The 26,046-nt window shown below is 40.9% G+C and overlaps 1 protein-coding gene across 2 annotated transcripts in view; it reads left to right on the plus strand.

Annotated features, from left to right (window-relative positions):
* The first annotated feature begins 14,894 nt into the window (after window positions 1-14,894).
* Window positions 14,895-26,046, plus strand: part of RAVER2 (ribonucleoprotein, PTB binding 2) — a 91,645-nt gene continuing 80,493 nt past the window's right edge. Inside the window, exon 1 of one of the 2 annotated variants that reach the window (XM_004762941.3) lies at window positions 14,895-15,554. In XM_004762941.3, coding sequence (XP_004762998.2) covers window positions 15,315-15,554 — 240 coding nt within the window. In that variant the 5' untranslated portion in view covers window positions 14,895-15,314. The remainder of the gene's footprint in view (window positions 15,555-26,046) is intronic. The other variant, XM_045064670.1, reaches the window with a different exon arrangement.

Genomic DNA, 26,046 nt, shown 5'->3' on the forward strand with positions numbered 1-26,046 from the left:
TTCTACAAGAAATTTAGCCTTTAACTAGAGAATCCTAGGAATTTAGATTCAGCAATATATTTAGGAAGGAATGAGGGGAATTAACGTGAAAACCCATGCCTCAGTTGGCTTAGAGGAGAAGTAGGAATGTAGAATCTGTGAAGGGAAGTTTAGTATTTTTTTTTAACTGTCTGCTAAATGAGACCAGATAATTTATGCATATTGATGATGTGAAGCACCTGTTGGTTTGGCTTCAAAAGCAGTAATTGTCCAAGGGCTGCAATCCACTACTAATTAGAGATAAGACTGTTGTCAGGACTGTGCTAATTAGATATGGTCTTAAAAATGTGCCTGAACGCCAGATTCCAAGTAAGCATTGACAAACGTAACATGGAACTATGCCAGGGCCTGGAAACTAAAGGGATGAAACGGAGGGAATGATGTAGAACGGCAGAAGGCGAAACTAAACAATGAGCATATGTCAAAGTGTGTTTGTAGGGAATCCTAAATATCAAAATTCAAAAAACAATTTGTCTCATTGGGGGTCCCCTAAGAAGCAATTTACCACGATAGAGCGAGACAGGCAAGAAATTCCTGAGGAAAATGCCGAAGAAGGGTAAAGAAGGAAGGAAGCAGAAGTGGGCAAGGTGGGCTCTCAGGCCACCGCGGAGGTCTGAGAGAGAGGAAAGGAAGGGGAGTCTTGTATAAATAACCTCAGACTGCATGGCAGCAAGGTCAGCGGCAAGTGCCCTAGAAAATATTGCCCACTGGACCCGTCACGCTCTGGGGAGAAACAGCCCAGCTCTGAGAGTGCCACTGTGCTCAGTCATTCGCTAGCAGCAGTTTGGGGGCAACCTGGCTTCAGTAATGAATGATGTGCTGGGTCACAAAAGGCAACACCTGGAGATGGTCAGTCCACTGTTCTCTTCACCGCAAGTTCTTTGGGAGGGAAATCTGAGAGACGTACTTGTATGGCTGCCATGGTCCCCCCTTTATGCCACTCAGATACGCTTCTCCACACGTGTCTGGGAGCAGCTCTCCCACAGTTTCTCTTCCTGAGAGGAAACTTCAAAGAGGGAGGCTAATGGGGAAAACAAGCAAACAAACAAAAAAACGAAACTACATCTCCAGAGGCTGTAGTTGGTCTCAGAACTCTAAGTGGTTGGTATTCAATTGTTTCCCTCCTGCACTGTCCTTTCTAAACTTCCCTCATCCTTAACTATCACCTCTGTTGTACCTGTTGGCTTACCTGGTAGAACGACCCATACTTTCATTCCTGAGGGACTTTGTTCCTTAGTAATCATCCCTAGTCATCAAGCTAATGTTGCTACATGTGTCTATTCATGATTATAATTGGTCAAGGAAGTACTAAGAGGCACCCGAATGGATCACCCTGTGAAAATGCAACCTTATCTCCTCCTGCTGTTCTGGGTCTATTACCCGAGCAAAGATGGTGTCTTCTCTTCCTGCCTGCTGGTTACGGATACAAAGAGTCCAAAGTGCTTAAGCTGCAGCCCTAGCTCAAGTGACAGGGAAGATTTGCTGTTGCCCTGGCAAGAGCATACTCCTTTTGAGGATGAGAACCTCACCCACTCTGAGCTCAGTGTTGCAGGGATAAGAAGCAAAATGTCCTCCAGTGGACCATTGGCAGTGACGGTAAGTGGGCCATAACTGCTTCTACTGTTGAGTTTCTGCACACAGGCATTCTTCCATTTGGAGATCCAATGTTATGTAGAGGTCTTTGAATACATATACTGTATCCTGAAAGAGGTCACTCTATGCTTGCAGAATATCACCTCCACGATGGTATTTCAGCTATGCTTTAGTAAGCTGTTTCAACATTCTATTCGGCTGGCTATTTTAGGATGGTGAAGGATCACCATCCAGAAGGACTCTGTGGTCAAGGACCCAATCTTGGACCTCTTTCACTGCAATATGGGGTTCCTGGTCAGATGCTATGTAATATGGAATTCCATGTCCATGTGTCAAGCATGGTATAAACTCCTGGATAGTGATGCTAACTGAAGCTCTTCAGGCAGAAAAAGAAAATCCAGACCTAGAATAGGTATCTATCCCTGTGAGGAGGAACTGCTGGCCTTTCCAGGACTGAAGAGCTCAATGACACCCAAGTGGGTATTGATCTCCATGAGGAATAGTGCCATACCAGATCTCAGGGTTGGTCTCTGCTGCTGGTAGATTAGATATTCTGAGGCATCAGTAGTTAGATTGGTCTTTGTAAATAGGTATTCATGCCATGGGGCCCATCCATAAATTCCGTCTTTGACACCACAGCCATTTCATTGATGCGCTCCTTGTGTCAATTCTGGATTGACCAATGATGAAGGCTGGCTAACTGACCACTCATGTAATTTTGGCTAACTGATTTTTCAATGCCTTTTCCAATGTTCATGCTTTTTGATGGACATTAATATGCAATACAAAAATCTTCACACTTCATGTCCACTGCCATATATCCATCCACATGCTTCCACTGCAGACTTCCTCATCTTTTATCTTCCAGTGGTATGACTGTTTGAGCTATGGTTTGAGCTTTACCTCCTGCCAGCCTCTTTTCTGTTCCAGTTTCTACTCAAATCTGACAGGTTTCCATGTCAGTCGGTCAATGGGCTAGAATAGAGTTCCACTCTAAGGTACAGATTTGGTTGCCTCCAGAACCCAAAGAAGTTCACCAGGTGTTGTACTTCTTTGTTTATAGCAGGAAATTTAAGATGTAACAATTTGTCTTTTCCTTTAGAGGAAATGTCCTGGCCTGCCCCTGATCAACAAACTCCTAAAAACTTTCTTGAAGTGGTAGGTCCCTGGAACTACATAGGTTTTATCTTCATCTTCCACCTTGTGAAGCTCATGTGCCAAGGCCTCCAACATCGAAACCAACTCTTGCTTGTCCTGCCAGATCAGCATGATATCACTAACATTTTGGATTGATGTGATGATGCACTCTTTGAACTCTATTATGACAGAGTATAGAGAGTTAACACAGTCCTGGGGTGAAACTACAAATGAATCTTGTTATCCATTCCATGTCAGTGTGAACTGTCCCTGATCCTCTTTTCTGATTCGTATGGAAGTGAATACAAGCATCAAATCAATGTTTGCAAACTACATAGCTGAGGCCTTGCTGATCTGCTTTACCATCAACATCTTGCTTGGCATAGCAGATGCAATGGAGTTACTAGGTGGTTGAGCTTGCAGAAATCTATCATTGTTGTGCAGGATCCATGTGGTTTTAGAGTTATCTGATTGGTGAGTTAAATGGAGATAAGATAGGGACCACTACAGGCATCCTTTAAATCTTCAGTAGTGGCTGTATTAGTTAGGATTCTCCATAGTAATAGAGCCGATAGGGTATGTGTGTGTGTGTGTGTATGTGTGTGCATGCGCACCTGTGTGTAAGTGTGTGTGTTTTAATAAATAAATTTATTTTTAAAAAATAAAAGCATTTTTAAAAGATTTATTTATTTGAGAGAAAGAGAATGAGAGGAAACATGAGATGGGGGAGGGTCGGAAGGAGAAGCAGAGCAAGGAGCCCGATGTGGGACTCGATCCCAGGATTCAAGAATCATGACCTGAGCTGAAGGCAGTCACCCAACCAACTGAGCCACCCAGGCACCCCAAAAGCATTTTTTTAAAAGATATTTATTTGGCTCATGTGATTGTGGAGGCTTGGCAATCCAAAATCTGACGAGGGAGACCAGCAGGCTGGAAACACAGGAAGAGTTATAATTCAAGTCCAAAGGCAGTCTGCTGGTGAAACAGGAAGAGCAGATGTTACAGTTGAAGTCAGAGACATAATTGCCTCTTATTCAGGGGAGCTCAGCTTTTTGTTCTATTCAGATTTTTAGCTGACTGGGTGAAGCCCACGACCGTATGCTTTACTTAAGTCTACCAGTTTACATGGAAATTGCACCTGAAAACACTCTCTTAGAAATAACAAAAATAATATTTAACCAAATATCTAGGCATTGTGGCCTCGCCAAGTTGACACATAGAGTTAACTATCACAACAGAACTAATCTGAGCTACCATTTTTGGGATGCAATATTATTTTTCATTTATTATCATGGCTTGGGAAAGTGGTGGCTTCGGAAGCTTCCTCTTGGCCTTCCTCAATATGACGGTTCTTTTCCTGCTGTCCAGGGACCTAAATGAGTGAAACTGCCATCAGTGTTAATCCTAATTTTTCACCAAGGACGAGTGCAATGACACCAGCTAGGGTCATGAACCCAGTAGATCCAAACGACATTTATTAACTGGATCCCAAATCTCTTTATGGCCATGATGACACTTGAGGTTTTCAGTCATCAGTGTCAGCTCTGAAAGTATGTCCAGAAGACCTCAGTATGTACAGTCATCCTCCTTTGTCCAATGTATAGTTACCTGGAGAAATGGCCAAAGATCCCTTAGGGAAGAACTGGGGAAATCATTATAGTTAATGCTTCAATTGCTTTTGTAGCATTCCTCCACCTTGGGACACAGCCATCTCTCAGTCACTGCATTCTCATCTCAAAACTCATGCAGCCACTATGAAAACAATATGGAGGAGCCTCAAAAAATTAAAAATAGAACTACTATACGATCCAGCAATTGCACTCTGGGAATATATCCAGAGTAAATGAAAACACCAACTTGAAAAGATATCTGTACCCCCATGTTCATAACAGCATTATTTATAATGATCAAGACATGGAAATGACCTGTGTCCACTGATAGATAAACCAATAAAGAAGTTGTGGTGTCAGGGTGCCTCGGTGGCTCGGTGGGTTAAACCTCTGCCTTTGGCTCAGTTCATGATCTCAGGGCCCTGGGATCAAGTCCCACATCAGGCTCTCTGCTCGGCAGGGAGCCTGCTTCCTCCTCTCTCTCTCTCTGCTTGCCTCTCTGCCTACTTGTGATTTCTCTCTGTCAAGTAAATAAATAAAATCTTAAAAAAAGAAAAAGAAGTTGTGGTGTCATATGCACATATACAATGGAATATTATTCAGCCATAAACAAAAACAAGGCAGTCCTGTAGGTTGTGACAACATCCATGGACCTGGAAGACATCATGCAAAGTGAAATAATCCTGTAAGATCTCACTTATATGTGGAATCTAAAAAGAAAAATAAAAAACCAAATTCAGAAAAAGAAATCAGACTTGTGGGTACTGGAGGTGGAGGGTTAGGGGAGGAGGGAAATTGGAGGAAGGAGAACAAAAGGTTACCAACTTCCAGTTACAAGATAAATGAGCACTAGGGATATAATGAGCAATCTGATGGTCATAGCTAACATTGCTGTAATATATATATATATATATATATATATATATATATATATATGATTCAGAGAGTAAATCCTAAAAGTTCTCATCACAAAGAAAAAGCATTTTCCTTTCTTTCTTTTTTAAAATTAATTAAAAAAAAAAGATTTATTTATTTATTTATTTGTCAGAGAGAGAGAGAGAGAGAGAGAGAGAGAACACAAGAAGGCAGAGCAGCAGGCAGAGGCAGAGAGAGAAACAGGTTCCCCACTGAGCAAGGAGCCAGATGCGGGACTCGATCCCAGGACCCTAGGATCATGACCCGAGCCAAAGGCAGTGGCCCAACCGACTGAGCCACCCAGGCGTCCCTTTTTTTTTTTTTTTTTTTTGAATCTATATAAGATGTTGGATGTTAGTTGAACATTTAGCAGACATTTCATAATATACATAAATCAAACCACCATGCTGCATGCCTTAAACTTATGTAGTGATGTAAGTCCATTATTTCCCAATAAAACTGGAAAAATATTGAATTAAAACGGGGAGACACCTTGTGGTCACCTCAAGAGATCAAAAAAATTATATCTGTAATGATATCCATTAATAAATTGTACTAATTAATTATTTTAAATTTGTCCCAGATTCAGAAACTGAGCATGAATTTTTATTGGGGCAGGTCTGACACCAATGAAAGGAATGAAAGATCAGGTAGGAAGAGCCCCAGGCCACGGTGCAGCTTGAAGAAAGTCTGGCCACGCAACTGAGGAGTCCCCGAACAAAGATTGCCCAGTAGAGAAGTCTTAGGTCAGGCAGAAACAGCCCAGCGACAGTACTGCCCTGTGTTTGGTTATTGACTGGGAGCCTCCTGAAGGGAGCACGGCCGCCGCCCCGGAGATCTAGCAGCTAGCTAGAGGCTGTTGGCTGGCAATACCTCATACACTCCTTGAAAGAAGAGTGTGGAAAAGCAGCACAATCACGTCCAAGTAGTAAGAGCAGGAAGGAAAAAAGCCACAACGTGGAGGCCAAGTGTAAAACGGACTGGGAGCCCGCCAAGGAGCACTGTGGATTAGCACAGCCATGTGCAAGTTTTACCTTTATTTACATGAGTATGGGTTGGATGGACTAGTTTAAACATTTTCTTTTTAAGATTTTATTTATTTATTTGACACAGAGAGATCACAAGCAGGCAGAGAGGCAGGCAGAGAGAGAGGGAAGCAGGCTCCCTGCTGAGCAGAGAGCCCGATGCGGGGCTCAATCCCAGGACCCTGAGATCATGACCTGAGCTGAAGGCAGCGGCCTAGCCCACTGAGCCACCCAGCCGCCCCTGGATGGACTAGTTTAATGTTACAACAGGTATGAATGAGTCCGTGAATAAATGGGCTTGCAGTAAGAAATGAGCATGGACAAGGAAAGGAGGCAAAAAAAAAAAAAAAAAAAAATCTCTAACAATCAGACACAAGAATTAAGAAGGCATAGCTTCATGGAGCCATTTAATGTAGGGGGAAATCATCCTATCGTCCTCAATATACCCAGAGAACAATCACTCTATTATTGGAACCATCACAAAAAGAGAGTCAGGTGGAGTATCATCTGTCCTGTGATGTAAATATGTACTCCCCTATGTATGTACTTTGAGAGGATTTTCAGCAAAATGATTTTTTAAATGGCACCTGCTTAAATGGTAACTCCCTCCGTTCTACCCCAGAACTTTGTGATTTAGAAAGATGGATTTCCTTGCGAGACAGCTGGGTTATACTCTATTATCTCTCAAATATTCATGCCACCTGCTTTATGGTTTTTTCCTCTAACTTGATAGCTACCATTTTTAAAAATTATATTTTTGATAGAAAATGTGTTAGAGAGTGGTTGAAAGACTTCTGTAATTCAGAGTGTGAAAAGAATTCAAACTTCCATGGCAAAATGTAACATTCTTTTTACATTATTTAATGCAATTCCAAGTTCGAGGGAAATGTTTGCGGTTTACATACTAACAATTTTCAGAATACCTTTTGTAACCTTGGAAATAAAAGTAATATAAAGTCAGAGCTATAAATATTTTATTTTTATTATTTTTTTTAAATAATTTTTTATTTTTTATAAACATATATTTTTATCCCCAGGGGTACAGGTCTGTGAATCACCAGGTTTACACACTTCACAGCACTCACCAAATCACATACCCTCCCCAATGTCCATAATCCCACCCCCTTCTCCCAAACCCCTCCCCCCAGCAACCCTCAGTTTGTTTTGTGAGATTAAGAGTCACTTATGGTTTGTCTCCCTCCCAATCCCATCTTGTTTCATTTATTCTTCTTCTACCCACTTAAGCCTCCATGTTGTATCACCACTTCCTCATATCAGGGAGATCATATGATAGTTGTCTTTCTCTGCTTGACTTATTTCGCTAAGCATGATACGCTCTAGTTCCATCCATGTTGTCGCAAATGGCAAGATTTCATTTCTTTTGATAGCTGCATAGTATTCCATTGTGTATATATACCACATCTTCTTGATCCATTCATCTGTTGATGGACATCTAGGTTCTTTCCATAGTTTGGCTATTGTGGACATTGCTGCTATAAAGACAACTGACAGAGCTATAAATATTTTAAAGACATGTTTAGATTATAACAAAAGCAAAGTCTATAAATGTTACAGTGTGATTACTGAAATGAAACTCAGAAAAGTCATTTGTATTAAGTAACATCCTTGCATTGTAGGATCTTGTGGGCTGTGCTTTATGGCCTAAAGTTAGACGCGAAACTATTGCTTGTCATTAAATTTTAAGCAACAGAAGCATTTATCTCTCTATTATGATGAGCACTACCAACATCTGATTTCGTCTTACTCATCCTCCTTCCCACTATTATATACTAATATAGAAGTAATAATATTTATAACACTATACCTATTATTACTCCATCAATACTTCCACATGCCCCTTGGTGGTAGTGCAATGAGAAACAGGGAATTTGGCGACAGTCCTGGGTTTGAGTTCTAAATTAGCCTCACAGTGCCTGCAGGACTTCTCTTCATTATGTCAGCTGCCTTCATGATGCCCACTGCGAGGGTGGTGGTGAGAATACAGTCCGTATAAATCACCTATGTGGACTACAATTTCTCATTTCTTGCCAGATTTCCTCACTATCAGAGGGTGAGCTTCTTTCTGCTTCATGGAGAACATTAGAAGGTACAAAGGTAATCTCACCAGTTCTTTTTCATAGATTGGTCTCTTGTCCCTTTACCACTTTTTTAAAAAAAGATTTTATTTTATTGATTTGAGAGAATGAGCCAGGGAGAGAGAGAGAGAGAGAGAGCGAGCGAGCACAAGCAGGGGCAGAGGAAGAGGGAGAAGCAGACTCCCCCACAGAGCAGGGAGCTGATGGTACGGGGCTCGATCCCGCACCCTGAGATCATGACCTGAGCTTATGACCTGAGCCTTAGGCAGAAGCTTAATTGACTGAACCACCCAGGTGCCCCTCTTTACCACTTACTTGAAGTTGCTCTTATTCGAAGACACTAGGAGCTTCCTAGCTGCCAAAGCCAATTACCTCCATCTCCGTCCTCATTCTGTTTGCCCTCTCTGCTGCGTTGACAAGTTGACTCTTCTCCTTCTTGAAATGTTTTGCTTTCTTGGCTTCTCTAAAGCCATACTTTCCAGTTCACTTCCAGTCCTTTTTTTTTTTTTTCTTTCTTTCTTTCTTTCTTTCTGATTTTGGGTTTCTTTTATAGCTGGCATATCATGGAATGCAAGGCCAGTAGCAAAAAGCAGTGGTGAGTCGGTTCAGCTTCTGATTCAAGAAGCAAGCCAAAAAACCAACTAAGACCAATACTGTGAAGACACAAGCCAAGGAGGGGAGGTTCCAGAAGCTGTCACAGAGAGCTGGAGCCAAGAATCGCGAGCTCAAGATGGCCACTAAGATAAGTGGAGATAAGAAAACGGGGAGAAATACCTGTGATACAACTGTGCTTGCTGGACACCCTTTTCCTTTTTATCTGGCACTGTTTTTACAGGTGGGGCACAAAAATAGTTTAAGCAGCCTCTTAATAGCATTGCCGAGTTACCATCCACTATCTTTCCTTCTGGGCTTTTAAATGTTGTTCCCTAAAATGCAATGTCTTAGACTTCTCTTTCTTTCTTTCTTTCTTTTTTTAAGATTTTATTTATTTATTTGACAGACAGAGATCACAAGTAGGCAGAGAGGCAGGCAGAGAGGGGGGGGGGGAGCAGGTTCCCTGCTGAGCAGAGAGCCTGATGTGGGGCTCGATCCCAGAACCCTGGGATCATGACCCAAGCGGAAGGCAGAGGCTTTAACCCACTGAGCCACCCAGGCGCCCCTAGACTTCTCTTTCAATATACACTCAGCCTGGATGATCTCATGTAGTCTTGATTTTAACTACCTGGTTTGCTTAAAGTTTTAGACCATCTAAATGGTCTAGATCTAAACCAGACCTAGATGTCCTGCAGTATTTGGAGCTCAGATGCCTACCTTGAGCTTGGTATCTTCTTAAACTCCCTCCTTCGCTTGTGGCATCACCCCCATCCAGTCTCTCATATTAGAAACCCGGATGCCGTTCCTCACTTCTTTCTCTTTGCTGACATCCTTGCCAAGACTTCTATAAATAATTAATGAGAATTTACTATTGCTACTACTCCCACTACTGTGGCTGCCTTTTTATCTAGCCCTCGAGCGGAGCACTCTCCTAAGCCTTTTCTATACATTACCTCATCTAATCCTCATAATAGCCTTTAATAATAGCCTGTGGGTGCTGCTGTTATCTCTGTCTTAGAGATGAAAAGTTTGAGGCTCGGCATATTTCAATTATTCTCTTATGTTTTAAATAGCTTTCTCCAGTTACACAGAATTGAATCCAGGTATTTTAACTCTGGATCCTGCTTTCTCCATCACCGTGTTCGGCTTCTACTGTGTTCCTCTCAACAAAGTCTCACAAATCGAGCCCCTCCTTCAGCTACAGTTCCATAAGTTCACGTACCTGAGCTCCAAAAGCTGATGGATTTGTACTGGAATCCCCTCCCTGCTCTGTGACTTGGGACAGGTTACCTTCTCTGCCTCTGATGCTTCATTGGTAAAGACATAGGTACTACCTACATTACAGGTTGATTATAGGGCTTAACATTAAATAATATAAAGAAAAAATGAAGAATTAAAGCATTGGTAACATACCTAAAGGTCTATACACTTAACACATAGGTTGCATGACACTTAATACATTTGTTACTGTTCCTATTCTACTCCAGTATAAGCCCTCAGATGTTTTTATAGCATATCAAAAGATTTCTAACTGGTCTCCCTCACATAAGACTTAGTAAGATCATTCAGTTGTAGTCAGAATTATTTTTTTTAAAGCTGTAGCTGATCATGTCATTTCCGTTAAAAGCCTCTAATACTGCTTTTCTCTATGAGTTTGCTTTTTGTGCCATACCAAAGCATCGACTTAAAGTGGAACCAACTTGCCATCTTTCTCATTTATTTTTCTGCTCCTCTCTCAAAAGTAGCACAGCTTTCATTAACATCAAACTTATTTGTTCATGGACATGCCAGTCCCTTTGATGCTTTTGGGTCTCTTTCTGTCTCCTGTGTTAGTATTTACCCTTTGTCATCTAGAAAACCCCTGCTCGTCTTCAACACCTGGTTTCTTACTATACCTTCCCCTAAGTCAAAATCAAACACTCTTCTGTGCTATTGAGCACTTTATTCATCATACTTATCATGCCAAATCTGCAATTATTAAATTGCAACTACTTTCCTCAGGGAAAAGACCATTTCCAAATAAAAATCAATGAAATTTGGTGTGTGTTGCACAGTATCTGGTATACTGTAGGCAATCACTATAGGTCACTGAATGAATAAATGATAGCTAAAAGATTCTTAGAGTTGACAGGTCTTTTCACATGCTTAACCTGTTTTCATCACATTAGCAATAATATATAAGCTTAAGACTGTCTGGCTATAAGTGGCTCTATTATTATTAGCTGGGACTTACTAAATTTCTCCAACATTTTCCCCATTTGCAGAGCTTCAAAAATACATAAAAACAGCCACCCAAACTTTTGAAAAATAAGAGTATGTTTTAAGAACAAGGTAATTATACAGATCATGATAATTACCTGTGGTTATCGGTAAATACTTTGCAACTTGGTAATGGTACTCCACTTCAGGGTCAGATTAGAATGTTCATCTAATTGGCCATGAAGGCTGCTTTTAATTTTTTTAAAATTCAATGTAGTTACCATATATATAAATGTATTATTAGTTTCAGGGGGAGAATTTAGTGATTTGTTGGGAGCTGCTATTTAAAATGTTGGGCTAAAACCTGGAATGAGAGAACTGTCTGGAATTATAGTAGCATGTCTAAGTCTTTGCAGTTTTCATCCATTTCTCTCATGTGGCAACATAATCAATTCAGTTAAATAATTTAAAATCAGTGAGTTCTATTATTTCCCTGAATTCCTTGGAAACAGCTCAACCAGAGTAATGAGGAAAATCACTGGTTTGCAAACTAGAGCAGTGTTTATCAAAATGTGAGTAATGACTCATTAACAGCACATGAAATCAATTTAGTGTATCACCCCCCCCAGCAATTAAAAAAAAAAGGAATAAAAAATACTATAATGTGCTGCATCAGGTGAGTATGTTGTTTCATAAAATCTTTGTTACAGCTGCATGTGTGTGTGTTTACTGGGTTGGGATGTAAAATGTATTTCCTACTATGGTATACAGCTCTCACTGGACTGAGAAGTCGTTTAAAAGCCACCACCCTACAGGACACAGCAATATTGTTCCAGAAGTGGGATCACATCCAAGTACCCACTTAATAAAATTGCTTTAATAACTTGATAACATTGTAATCATGCCCCTCTTGGGGCCCCAAACCCTAATTACATAATCATAATTCCAAAAGCATAGTCAACACCTGATTCATTCACCAGACTTGGCTTCCAATAACATTTAATTATTTCCAAAGTCAAACCCATCTCTGAGACATGCATATTCACTCCCGCAGAAACTAGGCCAAAAAATTCGCCATAGATTCTGAAGTCAATACCAAAAAAGCAGTCTGAAAGATATTTTCAGCAAAAGCAACATCACTAAACTTAGACTCAGAGCACTGTTTTTCAGGGCTACTCCTGAAGTTTCTGTTTCCATGTTTATCACATTTAATTATAATTATTGTATAATTTTCTCCCCATGAAACTGAGTCCCTATTACACAGAAACCTTATTTTACTGCTTCTGTATTCTAGTGCTTGTGTGTGTGTGTGTGTGTGTATGCATGCACATAAGAGATACTTAATAATGTTAGAAACACAGGACTCATTTGGATAAATACATGTTCTGAAACTTAATGAGTGAATCAGGGTCAGAGCACATGCTAAGGCTATTCATGCTTCCTGCCCACTTCAAAGAATGTATTTCTCATAGTCTCTCAGCTACAAAATGGGACTTTATTGGAATTTAAAATTCACAACTTTTTTTTTTTTTTTTTTGGACAGAGAGGGAGAGATAATAAGTAGGCAGAGAGTAGTCAGAGAGCCTGATGCGGGACTTGATCCCAGGACCCTGAGATCATGACCTGAGCTGAAGGCAGAGGCTTAACCCACAGAGCCACCCAGGTGCCCCAAAATACACAACTTTTTAAATCAAAGGAATAACATTGAAAACAAAATGAGATACTATTTTGATGTCAAATTATCATGGATGTAAGCAGGGAAATGAGCGCTCTCAGATAATGTCTGTGATAGGGAAAAACTGAAGAAGGTAGTTTGGAAATACATACCAAAAACCTTTAATTATATTTTTTCTATGATGTAGAAATTTTGCTTCCAGTTCTTTATTCTATGGCATATTAAGCATCTACAAATATAGACACAGGATATTAATCTCAGGATTTTTAACAATGGAGAAATATGTCTAATACTAGGAAATTAATGACATAAATTACAGTGCTTGTCACAATAGAACAATATGCAACCATGAAAAATGACATTCAATTATATTGGCATAGCAGGAGGCTCAAAAAACAAGTTAACAAAGTGATAAATTGTAGAATATCATTTTTAAATTTTCCAGGTGAAATTCACACGATATAATTAAACATTTTACAGTGAAGAATTCAGTGGCTATTCAGTCATTCACTTTATTGACCAACCACCACCTATTAGTTCCAAAACATTTTCATCACCCCAAAAGGAAAATTGCACCTGTTAAGCAGTTACTTTCTAATCCCCTTTCCCCAACCCCTGGTAATCAACCATCTGCATTGTCTCTATGGATGTACTTATTCTGGATATTCTATATGAATGGAATCATACATATGTTACCCTTTGTTCCTTCACTTAATGTTTCAGAGGCCCATTTGCCTTGTAGCAGTACTTTATTCCTTTTTATGCCTGAATACTATTCTATTGTATGTACATACTACAACTGGTTTATCTGCTCCCAGGTAGATAGACATTTGGGCTGTTTCCACCCTTTGGCTATTGGGAATAGTTTTGCTATGAACATGTACTGCAGAATCATTTTGATGATCTAAGTATGTACTGGTAGAGAATAAATTCAGAAGTATTAGGTGTCATTATTTGGGGATTACAAAGGAATCTCTTTATATTATTAAGATCATTGGGCTTTAGAAATAAGAAGACCAGACTCCATTTCTTCATGTGTATTGTGAGGAAATAGAGCCTAAAATAAAACTGGATTATTGGGGCGCCTGGGTGGCTCAGACGTTAAGCGTCTGCCTTCAGCTCAGGTCATGATCCCGGAGCCCCGCATCAGGCTCCTCGCTCAGCGGGAAACCTGCTTCTCCCCCTTCCACTCCCCCTGCTTGTGTTCCCTTTCTCACTGTCAAGTAAATAAAATCTTTAAAAAAATAAAACTGGATTATTGTGAAGAGTAGATAAAATATATATAAAGCACTTAGAAATATGTAGGGGTACAGTGTAAGTACTGAATGGTAGTATTTTTTAATTGTTTTTATTTTTTGGCTACCTTAATTTGAAATATTTTCCCCTAACGGAATAATACTGGTGTTAAACAGGGTTTTTGTTTTTGCGTGTGTTTGCACAGTACACAGTTAAGATGCTTAGTCCAAATAGTCATTTGGGCTGTTGCGAAAGGTTGCTGATGCTTTGATCTGTTAACATCATTTTGAAAACAGTTCTACAATGTAACTCTCCCTCTAGGTTTCAGTGAAAATTCTTCAAGTAGGGTATTCTCAAGTCTCGAGTGCCCCGCCGTAGCTCCTCTTCCATGTTAGTTTTTGCTTCAGCATCGCTTTCTACGTTGCACATGCAACCATCCAAGTTTTTCATATTTTAGTAAATTTACCCAGGGGCGGGTGAAAAGCCCAGGCTCTCTGGTACAAAGCAAGGAAAATACTTTTTCATCAGGTTTTTCCAAATATATACAATTTCCTCCAGAATATCTTTGTATTCCCTAGAAAATCTCAAATTTTATTTTTCAGTGTAAACTCAAGAGTTCTTTGCCAAATATGCACATCTTGAGCACAGAAGGTTCAAGTCCGGAGCCCGACTTGGCATCTGCAGCCCCCGAGCTGGCCCAGAGCGGGAATTTCGAGGAGAGCCTGGGGACAGCTGGGTGTCACGTGGGGAGGCCGCGCGGGGACAGGAGCCTGGGGTTCGAGTCCCCCCGGGGAAGCTGCCGCCAAGGGGCCGCATCCCCGGAGCCCAGGCCTGGGCGCTCGTCTGAGGCCCTGGGGGCAGGGGAGTCGGCGGTCCGCGGCCGCACAGGTGTCCGGGTGGCGGCGCCCGAGCCCCCACCGGCGGGGCGGGCGGGAGGGATGGGCGCCGCCCGTGCGCGGGGGCCGGGGCCCGAGGGGGAGGTTCCCGCGAGGTGGTTCTCGGGCTCCTCCTCGGCGCTCAGGTTTCCTCTCCCGCCCGCCGGCTTCTGGCTGCGGCGCCGCCTCCCTCCCCGCCACGGCCGGGCCCACTCTGCGGCCTCTGCCCGCCTCGCCCCCGCCCGGGCCTCCTCCAGCTTTCTCTCTCCGCTTCCCCTCGAACCTCCGGAGGAGCCCGCAGCCGCGGGGCGCGCGGGAAGATGGCGGCAGCGGGAGGCGGTAGCGGCGAGGGGGGCGCGGGCCTGGGCGGCGCGGCGGGGCCAGGGTCGCGGGCGCGCGGGCCGAGCCCCTCCGCCGGCGCGAGCGAGGACGCCCGGGGCCCCGCGCCCAGCGCGCTGCACCCCGAGGAGGTCGCCGCGCGACTGCAGCGGATGCACCGGGAGCTGAGCAACCGCAGAAAAATCCTGGTGAAAAACCTGCCCCAGGACAGCAACTGCCAGGTACGAGGTTAGCGCTGGGAGGCGACCCGTCCGGGGGCATCGGGGCAAGGCTCTGGGGGGAAGCTGCCCCGCGGCGTCCAGGCGGGTGCCCGGCGCCCTGGAACGCTCGAGGGGAGGAGGGGGTCGGTGCGGAGTTAGAACCGTCTATCGCTTTTGCAAAGCCCCCAGGTTTCTCTGCCTGCGGTCCCCCGGGGAGAGTGGCAGATTGGGAAACCGAGGCTCTGAGAGGCAAAGCGGCTGGTCCAAGGTCACGGGAATCCGGGGAGGCTGTCCTTAGTCCGCCCGGCTCTTTTCTTCCCCTGTGGCCCTTACGTGTGTGGGAGGAGAAGAAGTCGCGGGAGTAGTAGGAGAAAGGTGGGTGAACGAGAGTGGAGGGGACCCGTGGAGCACAGTTTTGGGGGACCAAGTTTTCCGGAGTACCTTGAGAGGGTCCCTCCGGAGTCCTCCGGACTTGGGTGTGCCATGGGGGGCGGGGTCATGGGAGAGCTGGGAGTGAGTTTTGCTGCTGCAGAAGCACTTGCCCAAGTTTGTATGGAAGAACTCTTGTCTCCTCCGTTTACCAAGGCCTCGAAGTGGAGAGATTATCCCTGAGCTTTGGGGAACCTTGCGACCACCTCTGCCATGCCAAGTACTGGAGGATTTGTTACTCAGTGACTCAAAGAGGCTTAAAGACAGGCTACTTTGTGTCTTTGATCCAGATTAACTGGTAACTGTTGCTTCAAGATTAGAAACTGCATCTATTTAACTTTAACACCCCCCCGCCACGCCCTTGATTGCCAAAGTCTACATGCTCATTGTAGAAAAGCAAGAAAATACAGAGAAGCACAAAGGGGAAGAAGAGAAGTCACCTGTCTTTCTTTTCTCTTTTTTTACTTGTAGTTGACGCGCAATGTTTGATTAGTTTCAGGTGTACTGCATAGTGGACAATTCCATACGTTAGGCTTTGCTCACCACGATGTTACCATCTGTCACCATACAAAGTTATTACAATGTTACTGACTAGTTTCCCGATGGTGTACTTCTCATGCGCATTATTTATTTATTTTATAACTGGAAGTTTGTGCCTCTTAATCTCCTTCACCTGTTTCACCCATCCCTTCCCTCCCCCAGTCCTTCTCCCTTCTGGCAACTACCAGTTCTCTGTGTCTGTGAGTCTGTTTGTATGTTCTTTTGTTTTTTAGATACCACGTGTAAGTGAAATCATATGGTATTTGTCTTTCTCAGTCTGGCTTATTTCACTTAGCCTAATACCCCGCAGGTCCATCCATTTTGTCACCAATGGCAAGGAAATATTTCTGTGTTTCTGATACTTAAAGACAGCCATTGTTAATGTGAGGTAGTATCCTTCCCCCTTTTCTGGTGCCTATGGATACATATACATTTTTGTTTCACCCCCCCCCCCCACACACACACAAGGAAAAGAGAGAGACCATTTCTATGTACTTCCATGTTTCTTAATTGTCTAGATGTTTGTGTATATTTCATATACAGCTTGAAATTACGTATTTTGTGTGGATGGGGGAGGGTGGTCTGTCCTGGCAGTGGGAGATTTGAGCCGATTTATGTAGTTCCTCGTGTAACAGGATACAGGAAATTGCAAGTGGGCTGGCTATTGATAACTGCACAGCAGTTCTTCCATAAGACCCGTAAAATAATAAGGGCAATGCCTCATTATTATTATGTAATTACACCTTAGTAAATGAGAGCGTATAACCTTATAATCTATATAAACGAGGGGCCATTTTGTTTCAAAAAGCAATGTATCTCATTCCTCTTTCAGCTCTTTCTATTATTGCCCACTTCCCATCAGTCAGGTAGTATTTTGTGATGCTACCTATAAGAACACCTGCAATGGACTGATTTCACACAGGCCAATTTCTCCTACCCATGCAAATAGAAGACAGGAAAGGGGCTCAGGAGGAGGGATGCCTGGTAGAGGCAGGTGGTGTTAAAAGGAAAAAAAAAACCTGAATGGATAGCAGCTCTGTTTATAGATAATTTAGGAAAAGAGAGAGAAATGTCTTATTATTTTTGTGGAGTGTCATCTATTTTTGTTGTATTTCCTTGCATTCTAAAAATGTTTAGACAACATTCTAGACAGTTGGCTCTATCCTTCTTTTGCTGTTGGTGTCTTTCTCATTTCCCTCATTAAGAGACATGAAAAAATATACCAAAGGTTCTAAAAAAGGGAACAGTTTTAATTACTTGGCATGAGTGATGGATGGAGGTTTTATGTGATTTAGACTGATTTCTATTTTTGAGATATCCTTTCTCTGTTATGAATTTATGTTTGGCCTAAATCTTAGGATTTTCTGTAAGGTAGCAAGCATAAGCTATTGAATAAAATTGGTATAAGATCTACATATCTAGATGAGTCTTCCACTGCCAAGGGAAGTATCTTAAATTTTTATGTTAAGTTAAATTCTTATGCCATGTTTATTTTGAGAATTGAAGAATTTCATCTAAAAGCAGAAAAAAAAAAGTTATTAGGATCTAGAGATTCGTTTCCAGACTTGTTCTAGCATTTTTTCCAATGACAATTTATATTATAAAACATTGTTTTTAATATTTCTGATGTGTAGTTTTAAAATCTAAGCATATCAGCACACAAATAACATTTGTTTGAGTAATTTTTTTTTTCTGTCATCTTCTGTATTTGTATCTTTGCTAGTTTTCTGCCCACAATTGTAACTATGTGGTCCAGTTAAATAAGTAGAATAGAATAGTATACTAATTTTTAAAAGCAATTAAAAGGCAGTCTTCAGATTAATTAGACTGAGCATTGCTATTGTTGGTTGAATAAAATTAACATATACTTAATCTACTCTAAAGTTCTAATACTTTCATAAGTAGGTTTTGCAAGAATTTGTTATATTTTCTCTTTTATTTCCCTTCACAATTCTAATTGCCTTAGTGGGTGCATTTTACTGTCAATTAGAAATGAGGATTTAACTTGAGATTTATCTTGTGCCTTTTAGCATTTATTGCTTGGCTAAACTACCTATTTATTCCTTGTGAAATAACTAAACATGGTTTAAGAAAAAGTTATTTATGTTCAGTTGTTGAGTAATCAGATAATTTAAATATCAAATTCCTGTTCTTTTCTAGAAGACTATAGGTTCATTCATTCATTTATTTTGGAATATTAATTACATTAAGGACAAAGGCTATTACTAACTTCAGTTCTCAAGCTGTATAGCGATGTCTCTAGAAAAATTCCATTGGTAATTGATTAGTTAGGAGCCCAATAATATCCTTTAACATTTTTAAATCATGAGTTTTTCCTTTATTAAGCAGGATTTTTATAAATCTTACTCAAATTATAATTTTGGGTAAAAGCAGTTCTTAAAAGCTGGCTCATATAAAAGTCACTGTGTAGTCAGGTGCTGTCTGTTCGCCTCCTACGCTTTCTTGAATCCTCCTAGCCCTCTGTGTCTTCAGAGTCTCCTCTCTGGTTCATGTCTGTTTTCATCTCTTGCCCAGACTATTACAACTTTTCTTCTGTTTGTCAATTACCCTCATTATTGTCCTGTGTCTTGTGTTTTAGCCCATCCTGCTTTGCTTCCCCTGAGAGAACTCCCCGAAAGCACAAATCCGATCATATCACTCTCCTGAAAAAAAAAGAAAAAGAAAAAAGAAAGAAAGAAAGGAAGGAAGGTTGGTTTGGCTCCATATTCCCAGCACTGCTTCTCAAACACTTCCTCAAATGTCCCTCAACATATCTCTTTTCCTCAAATTGTAAGGAATAGTGGAGCACCACGAGCCTACCCCAAGAATGAAATTGCTTTGAAGCTTCATGTTCTGACTGAAAAATTCTTATTAATTTTATGTCCTACGAATAAATTTGGATTTAATGTAAAAAAGTGACTTACACTTATTTCACTGTCCTCCAAATGTTTTTCATAAACTTAACACTTACGGAAGACTCACTGTGAATTTCTGCCCTCCTTTATTACCACGGAGTACTCCGACCTTAGTTTGAAAAGTGTGACATAACAGGATAGAAATCTAAGACTCTAGGCTTTTTGTGACTTGGCTCCGCCTACATTTGCAGTCTCATTTCTTCTTAGTCCTACATTGGATTCTACTCTAGTTTTTTCAAGCTACTTAGAGCCCCAGGTACTCTGGGCCACTGTGATTTGGATATTTATAGTAACGTCTTTGATTGTTTATGTTTTTGGAATGTAATTGTATTAACGTATCATGAAAAACATTTGTAATAATTATAATTACATGAATAATTAAACAATAAACAATGTTGATAACACTGCTTCTTAATCAGAATAGCCATTGTGAGTGTGTGTGTGTGTGTGAATAGTCTTTTACAGCTCTGAACTTAGAATTTTGATTTAAGGTAATGTCCTAATATGTGATTTTAATTGCCTTCCTACACATTGTATATATTTGTTGGTTAACCTGGTCCTGTTTCAATAGAATTATTAATTCTGGGGTTTCAAAACAGAGAAGACAGTGGCATTGACTCCCTATGTTGTTTGAATTTACTTTTTTTTCCTAACATGTTAGGTATGTGTAAATGTGTTATGTTCTTGTTGTGTTTATTTTAGAATCTGAAAAAGATTTTCTTGCTTAATTAAGAGAAAATGTGAAGTGCTTAGGGCTAACAGCCAGGATCCGTAATAGAAGAAACATTCTATTGTCTCACTCTGGGCATTATTAGCTTTCATTTCAAAGTACTTTATTATAATAGTTAATTGAGAAGCTTGATGGTTAATTCACAGAGGCCCATTTGAAAGCATGGTATTATCAACCAAGTACTTTTTAGAATAACAAACCACCTAATGTAGAAAACTCCAGTTGATTTTTTTTTTTTTAAGAGCTACTTATTCCTGTTTTTCTTTCTTACTGGTTGAAAACCAATCAAATTTTCTCACATACATTTTGTTTTTTAACTGTAAGATTTTAAAATATACATTATTTGTTTCATCTAATACTTTATTCAGTAATTCCAGCCTCTTTTTGTATTGGGCTATTGTTCACTTTTTCCTGATAATACTGGGATATCTTTGTATTTTGAAATTACTATTTTTCTTATCCAGAATGCCATTTTGCTTACTTTCAAAAGCTACTTTTCATGGTGTAGTTGACATGCCTGAAAAGTTATCATTTTCTAATATAGTTAATCAGAATTTCATGATGAGTTGTACCTCTTTTCTGCATGTTTTATTATACTATTCCCAATGTAACAAGGACCCTGAAAGCTGCTAGAGGAACATCTTCTAGATTTCTGGGTCGCCACTGGCTCAATAAGTTTCTTGTCTTGGCAGGAATTCTTGAAAAGTCTTTGAGCAATGCTTATTCTCTGATCTGGAAACATAGTCACGGAGAGCAGTACTTGGTGGCCAGCATCACAATGCTGCGTGTTAACAAGCAGCCCAAAGACTGTCAGGTGATTTATAGACCATGTTCTAATTCATGAATAGTTTATGCTCATGAATTATTTTTTTGGAGTTGAACCACGTTTTCTCATAGAATATGGTAGAGGATATTTAGTGCTGTTGGTTAGCATTTTAACAACGACTTAAGCTATGGTGCTTTGGAAGTTTACGAGGACTCTAACTATTACAATAACCTGTAAAGAGATTTGTGCAGGAAGAGAAACACTCCCAGCTTCAAATCATGGACGGGAGCACTTGTGCCTTATGTCAGTGCTCAAGAAAGAGCAGTGTTTAAGGCAATTGCTCTTTGAGTAAACAAGATTCTGAACATCAGGAAAACAATAAATCATCTCTGATGGATGATTTTCTCTGTTGCTGAAAGGGATCCCTCTGACCCCCTGAGTTTTGTCTCTTACTACTTCTATTGGCACTTACCTTCCCTACCTTAGAGTTGGCTGTCCTTAGGAGCTACCAGAGCCCATTTCTTATTATGCTTACTTCTGCTTAGACCAGCTGAAACAGGCAAGTAAAGGGATGTTTTTTATTTTAAGATTTTTATGTATTTATCTGACAGAGCGACCCGGTGAGAGAGGGAACAGAAGCTCGGGAGTGGGAGAAGTGGGCTTCCTGTGGAGCAGGGAGCCTGATGCAGCCCTCGATTCCAGGACCCTGGGATCATGATCTGAGCCTAAGACAGATGTGTAACGACTGAGCCACCCAGGTGCTCCAGGAATTTTTTTTTTTTAAGATTTTATTTATTTGAGAGCGAGAGAGAAAGGAAGCGAGAACGAGCTCTAGCAGAAGTAGCGGCAGAGGGAGAAGCAGATCCAGGGTTTGATCCTGGGACTCCAGGGTCCTGACCGGAGCTGAGGGCAGATGCTTAACCAAGCCATCCAGGCGCCCCCGGAATGTTAAAATGTAGATAAAACAAAATTATCTATAGGTTAAATATTTTAAAATTGCTTATCTGAAACCTTGGCTCTATTTGTTTATTGTTGGCTTAGGGAGGTAATTGCCTTACTCTAAGGGGATGATGTGCACTGTGAGGGGTAAGAAGTGAGAAGTGGGAAATTCAGAACACTAGTCTGTATATTTGGGCTTATCCTTATCTGCAGAGGCTTGTCCTTGGTTGCTGTGCTGAATATCTTTCGTTTGTTCCTCCAGATCTGTCTCCATCCTTCTTACCTGCGCTGTGTCCTGGGAGGCTTATCTTACTGTGGATTGCAATGACAAGGCTCTGTCCTCTGGTTTCTAGGTTGCATTTGGCCAGACCCACCAGTGGGAGATCAAAGAGTGGAGGAGAGATAGATTGGAGCATTTATTCACCCAGCTCCCTTTCTGCTGGGATACCCTGGGCTGGCTGTTTCCTCTTTCAAAGGTCATGGTTCTTTCCAATGGTGTCCTTCATGCAATTAAGCTTTCGTGGTTGTTGTAATCATCGCCTTTGCCTCTTTGGGACTCTTGCTATCCATAGGCTTTTTTTTTTTTTTTTTTTAAGCCTTTGTAAGTAGTCTCTCTTAAAAATTCTCTCCAATTACTGAGTGTTTAAGTATGCCATATGTTTTGTGCTGAGAACCTGATGCTGTTGCCTACCCAGTCTCCTTACTTTCTCTTTGTTTTTCCTAATAACACCCAGATTTTTCTTTGAGGCTCTACTCTTCCCTCATTATTTACCAGCTTATATGGCTTGGGTCAGTTTGATAGAGATTACCCCCACCTGTTTGGGTGACATAAACCAACACACAGTGTTCTTCCCTTTTGGCATTAGAGTTGGTTACAGTATGGGCAATAACCTGGCCCTAAGCCAGCCAGTATGTCACAGTGCCTTGGCCACAGTGATTGTTTCAACCCAATATAATAAGAAGCTTAGAACCTTTGTTGGCTTGTTAAGGTAGGGGATTCTCTTTCTTCTCACTGGATACAAGTGCAGAGACATACTGCCCTGACTGCAGCTGGCAATCTGGGGACAGAAACAGAAATCCAAAGAAGGACTGATCCAAAGGGAAACAGAGTAGAGAAACTGGACGGGAGCCCTGATCAAACTATGTCTGAAACCTACCTCTGGATTTCATAGTTATACAAGTCACTAAGTTCTTTCATGAATTTCAAGTTGGGTCTTATGTTACAACCAACCATTAGTATCCTACTACAGAATTTTGATTTTTGAACAAAAGCAGAAAATCTCCGTATTGGAAGGGATGGTAGAAGACATTTTATCTGACACTTCTGCTTACTATGTACAGCTAATTTAGAGCTCTTGACACATGAATTCTTGTACACTTTGTTAAAAGGTGTTAACCTTTACTTTCAAAGACATCACTCTTGGTAAGTTATCCTAGTCCATCTTCAGTTAGCTTTGTTATAAATATCTTATTTATACTGAATATGTAAGTTAATTTCCCTGAAATTTTGATTTCTTGATACAAGTTCTCTCCTCCCATAATACAGAGAGAATTTATGGCATTGATTTTTAACTTATAACTTCAATTCCTCCAAACCACTAGTTTTTAGGAGTCCAGATTTCCTTGCAGTCTTATTTATTTTCCCCTGGACACACACCACTACCACTTTGTCATTGTATCTCTTAAAACAGGAGCATGGTTGTCTAATTGAGGTCTTCCTGTAATCCCTCTGCCAGAACAAATTTCTCTTTCCTCTGGATATCTAGAGCAACCATAACCCATTTGTTTTATTGGGTACCTATTATTGCCAGATACTATATGTTGCATTTTGCTTACTTTTGTTTATACTGTACTTAATCCTCATTTCAAGACTATAAGATTAGAATTACTCATTCCCATTTTATTGGTAGGGAAACAGATGCAAGATTAATGCCAAGAAGTTTGCCCAAGGTCATTCAACTAATTCGCAGTAGAGTAGAAAAGACTAATGTCTGTTTGATTCCAAAGCTCATATTCTCTTTTTTTCTTTTTTTTTTTCAAAGCTCATATTCTTATCCTGCACTGTATTATCATTGTAATTCCCCTTTGCACACATTATAATGTGTTTCAAAGGACTGGGACTGCGTAATATTTACCTTTGTATCACAAATTTTTCACCTAGAACCTGACACATTGTTCCAAGGGAAATTTGAAACAGAAGAGTACCACCCACCTACTTTGCTCTCAAATGTTAGACTTCTAGACATATGTCTGACACGCCAAAGCCCTCAGGATTGATCTGTGAAATGAGCAAATTTTGCATTGTACGGTTGTGCTGGCTTTTTTGGCAATGATGTTACCCCAGTTACTTACAATAATTCAGTCAACTGTTTATGGCTTAGGAGTAGGTTGAAAGCCATAAACCCTCTCTCCTGGAAGTGCTAATATTCATAGACACACAATGATTTACACGCAAGTTCAAGGGATTGTGAATCTCTTATAACTTATGCCTGATCTCGCTGGGGAATTCAGACCCAGGTTGAGAAGTGCCTTTCCAGGCAGATATCGTTTGATCATGTTTGTGGGACTTCACCTGAGTAGAGATCACTTGAGCAGATCCAGAGCTGCTGCTTGAAGAGTTGTCAACAGACACTGTTGTGGGCCACCTTTAGGCCAAGGTGGGGGTGGTCCTCCATCTAGGCAAGAATAGAAATCAGGCTCCTTAATTTTCTTTCCTAAAGTCAACTGTGTCGCTTCATGTTTGATGTAAAAACTCTTTGCTCTCTGGCCACCCAGCAGTACCAACGGATATTTTTAGGCACTATGCCTGGCACAGAAGTTTACAAGGAATGGCAGTGTGTTATTTCCCCCTCGAACACTTATTCAATGTCAAAGACTGTTTCTCTTTAAAGAATGTTTCTCTTTGAAACATGGGAAGACTCATGTGTTGTTCAGTGTTCTTCACAATAAGTATTTATTGATAAGAAACAAGTTTCTCTCTTTTGTTAAGCTTCTGAGTCCCTAACTCATTGTGAGCCCCTAAACCGGTTTTTTATGCATTTTGTGCTTATTTGCTGTCATTATCTTTAGGTGTGTGAGCTTAGTTCTCACTTCCCTGTGCTTGCTTGTACGTTTTCTTTGTGTTTGAAGTTTCTGTTTAATGTTTGTTACCATTTGAACGCCAAAATAACATTAGAATGCATTGAATTTGCCTGTATTTGCAGGCATAAATTCTGCCTCTCCTCCTTCTCCCTTACCCTACCCCATCGGACCCTTTTTGCCCCCAGTCAACTGGGCTTTTTATCTTTCCGCCTCCACTCACTACTGTGATTATCTGCTCCTAGCTCCCAGCTTACTTTTATTTCTTGGACTTTGTATTTTCTATTACCCACACATTTAACTGCTTGCTTTTGATTCCAGATTAGTCTCCATAATTCTGACTTTCAACCCTGTGGGCTTTTTATAGCCTGATATAGTGTAAAGGTAACAGCAATAAACAAGAACATGTGAATCTGTGAGGTTTTAAATTTTGAGATACTCTCAAACTTACAGAAAAGAATAATATGAAGAACTCCCCTCCCTCCACCGGGATCATTCAAGAGTGAACACTGACACCATGCTTTACCACCCCATGTACTTTACAAAACTGGACATTGTCTAGGCAGCCACATCACTACCATTGAAGTCAGAATAATTGCACCTAATCCTTGGATCACATTTAAGTTTTGCTAGTTGTCCCATGAAGGTCTTTCATAGTGAAAGAATCCAGTTTGGAATTATGTATTGCATTTAGTTGTCTTTTTAATCTTCTTTGGTCTGGAATAAGTCCTCCATCTTTGCTTGACTTTTATGACCTTGACCCCTTTGAAGTTTGGTAGGCCAGTTATTTTGTAGAATGTCCTTCAAGGGGCACCTGGGTGGCTCAGTGGGTTAAAGCCGCTGCCTTCAGCTCAGGTCATGATCTCAGGGTCCTGGGATCGAGCCCCACATCGGGCTCTCTGCTCAGCAGGGAGCCTGCTTCTTCCTCTCTCTCTGCCTGCCTCTCTGCCTACTTGTGATCTCTGCCTGTCAAATAAATAAATAAAATATAAAAAAAAAAAAAAAAGAATGTCCTTCAATTCGGGGTTGTCTGATGTTTCTCCATGATTAGATTCAAGTTAGTTATCCTTGGCAGGAATATCACAGGGTGGTGCATGTTTTAGATTTTGGCCCATT

The sequence above is a fragment of the Mustela putorius genome, unplaced genomic scaffold, assembly GCF_011764305.1.
Source record: "Mustela putorius furo isolate JIRA1106 unplaced genomic scaffold, ASM1176430v1.1 tig00003853_pilon_pilon_pilon, whole genome shotgun sequence".
NCBI classification, from domain to species: Eukaryota; Metazoa; Chordata; class Mammalia; order Carnivora; family Mustelidae; genus Mustela; species Mustela putorius.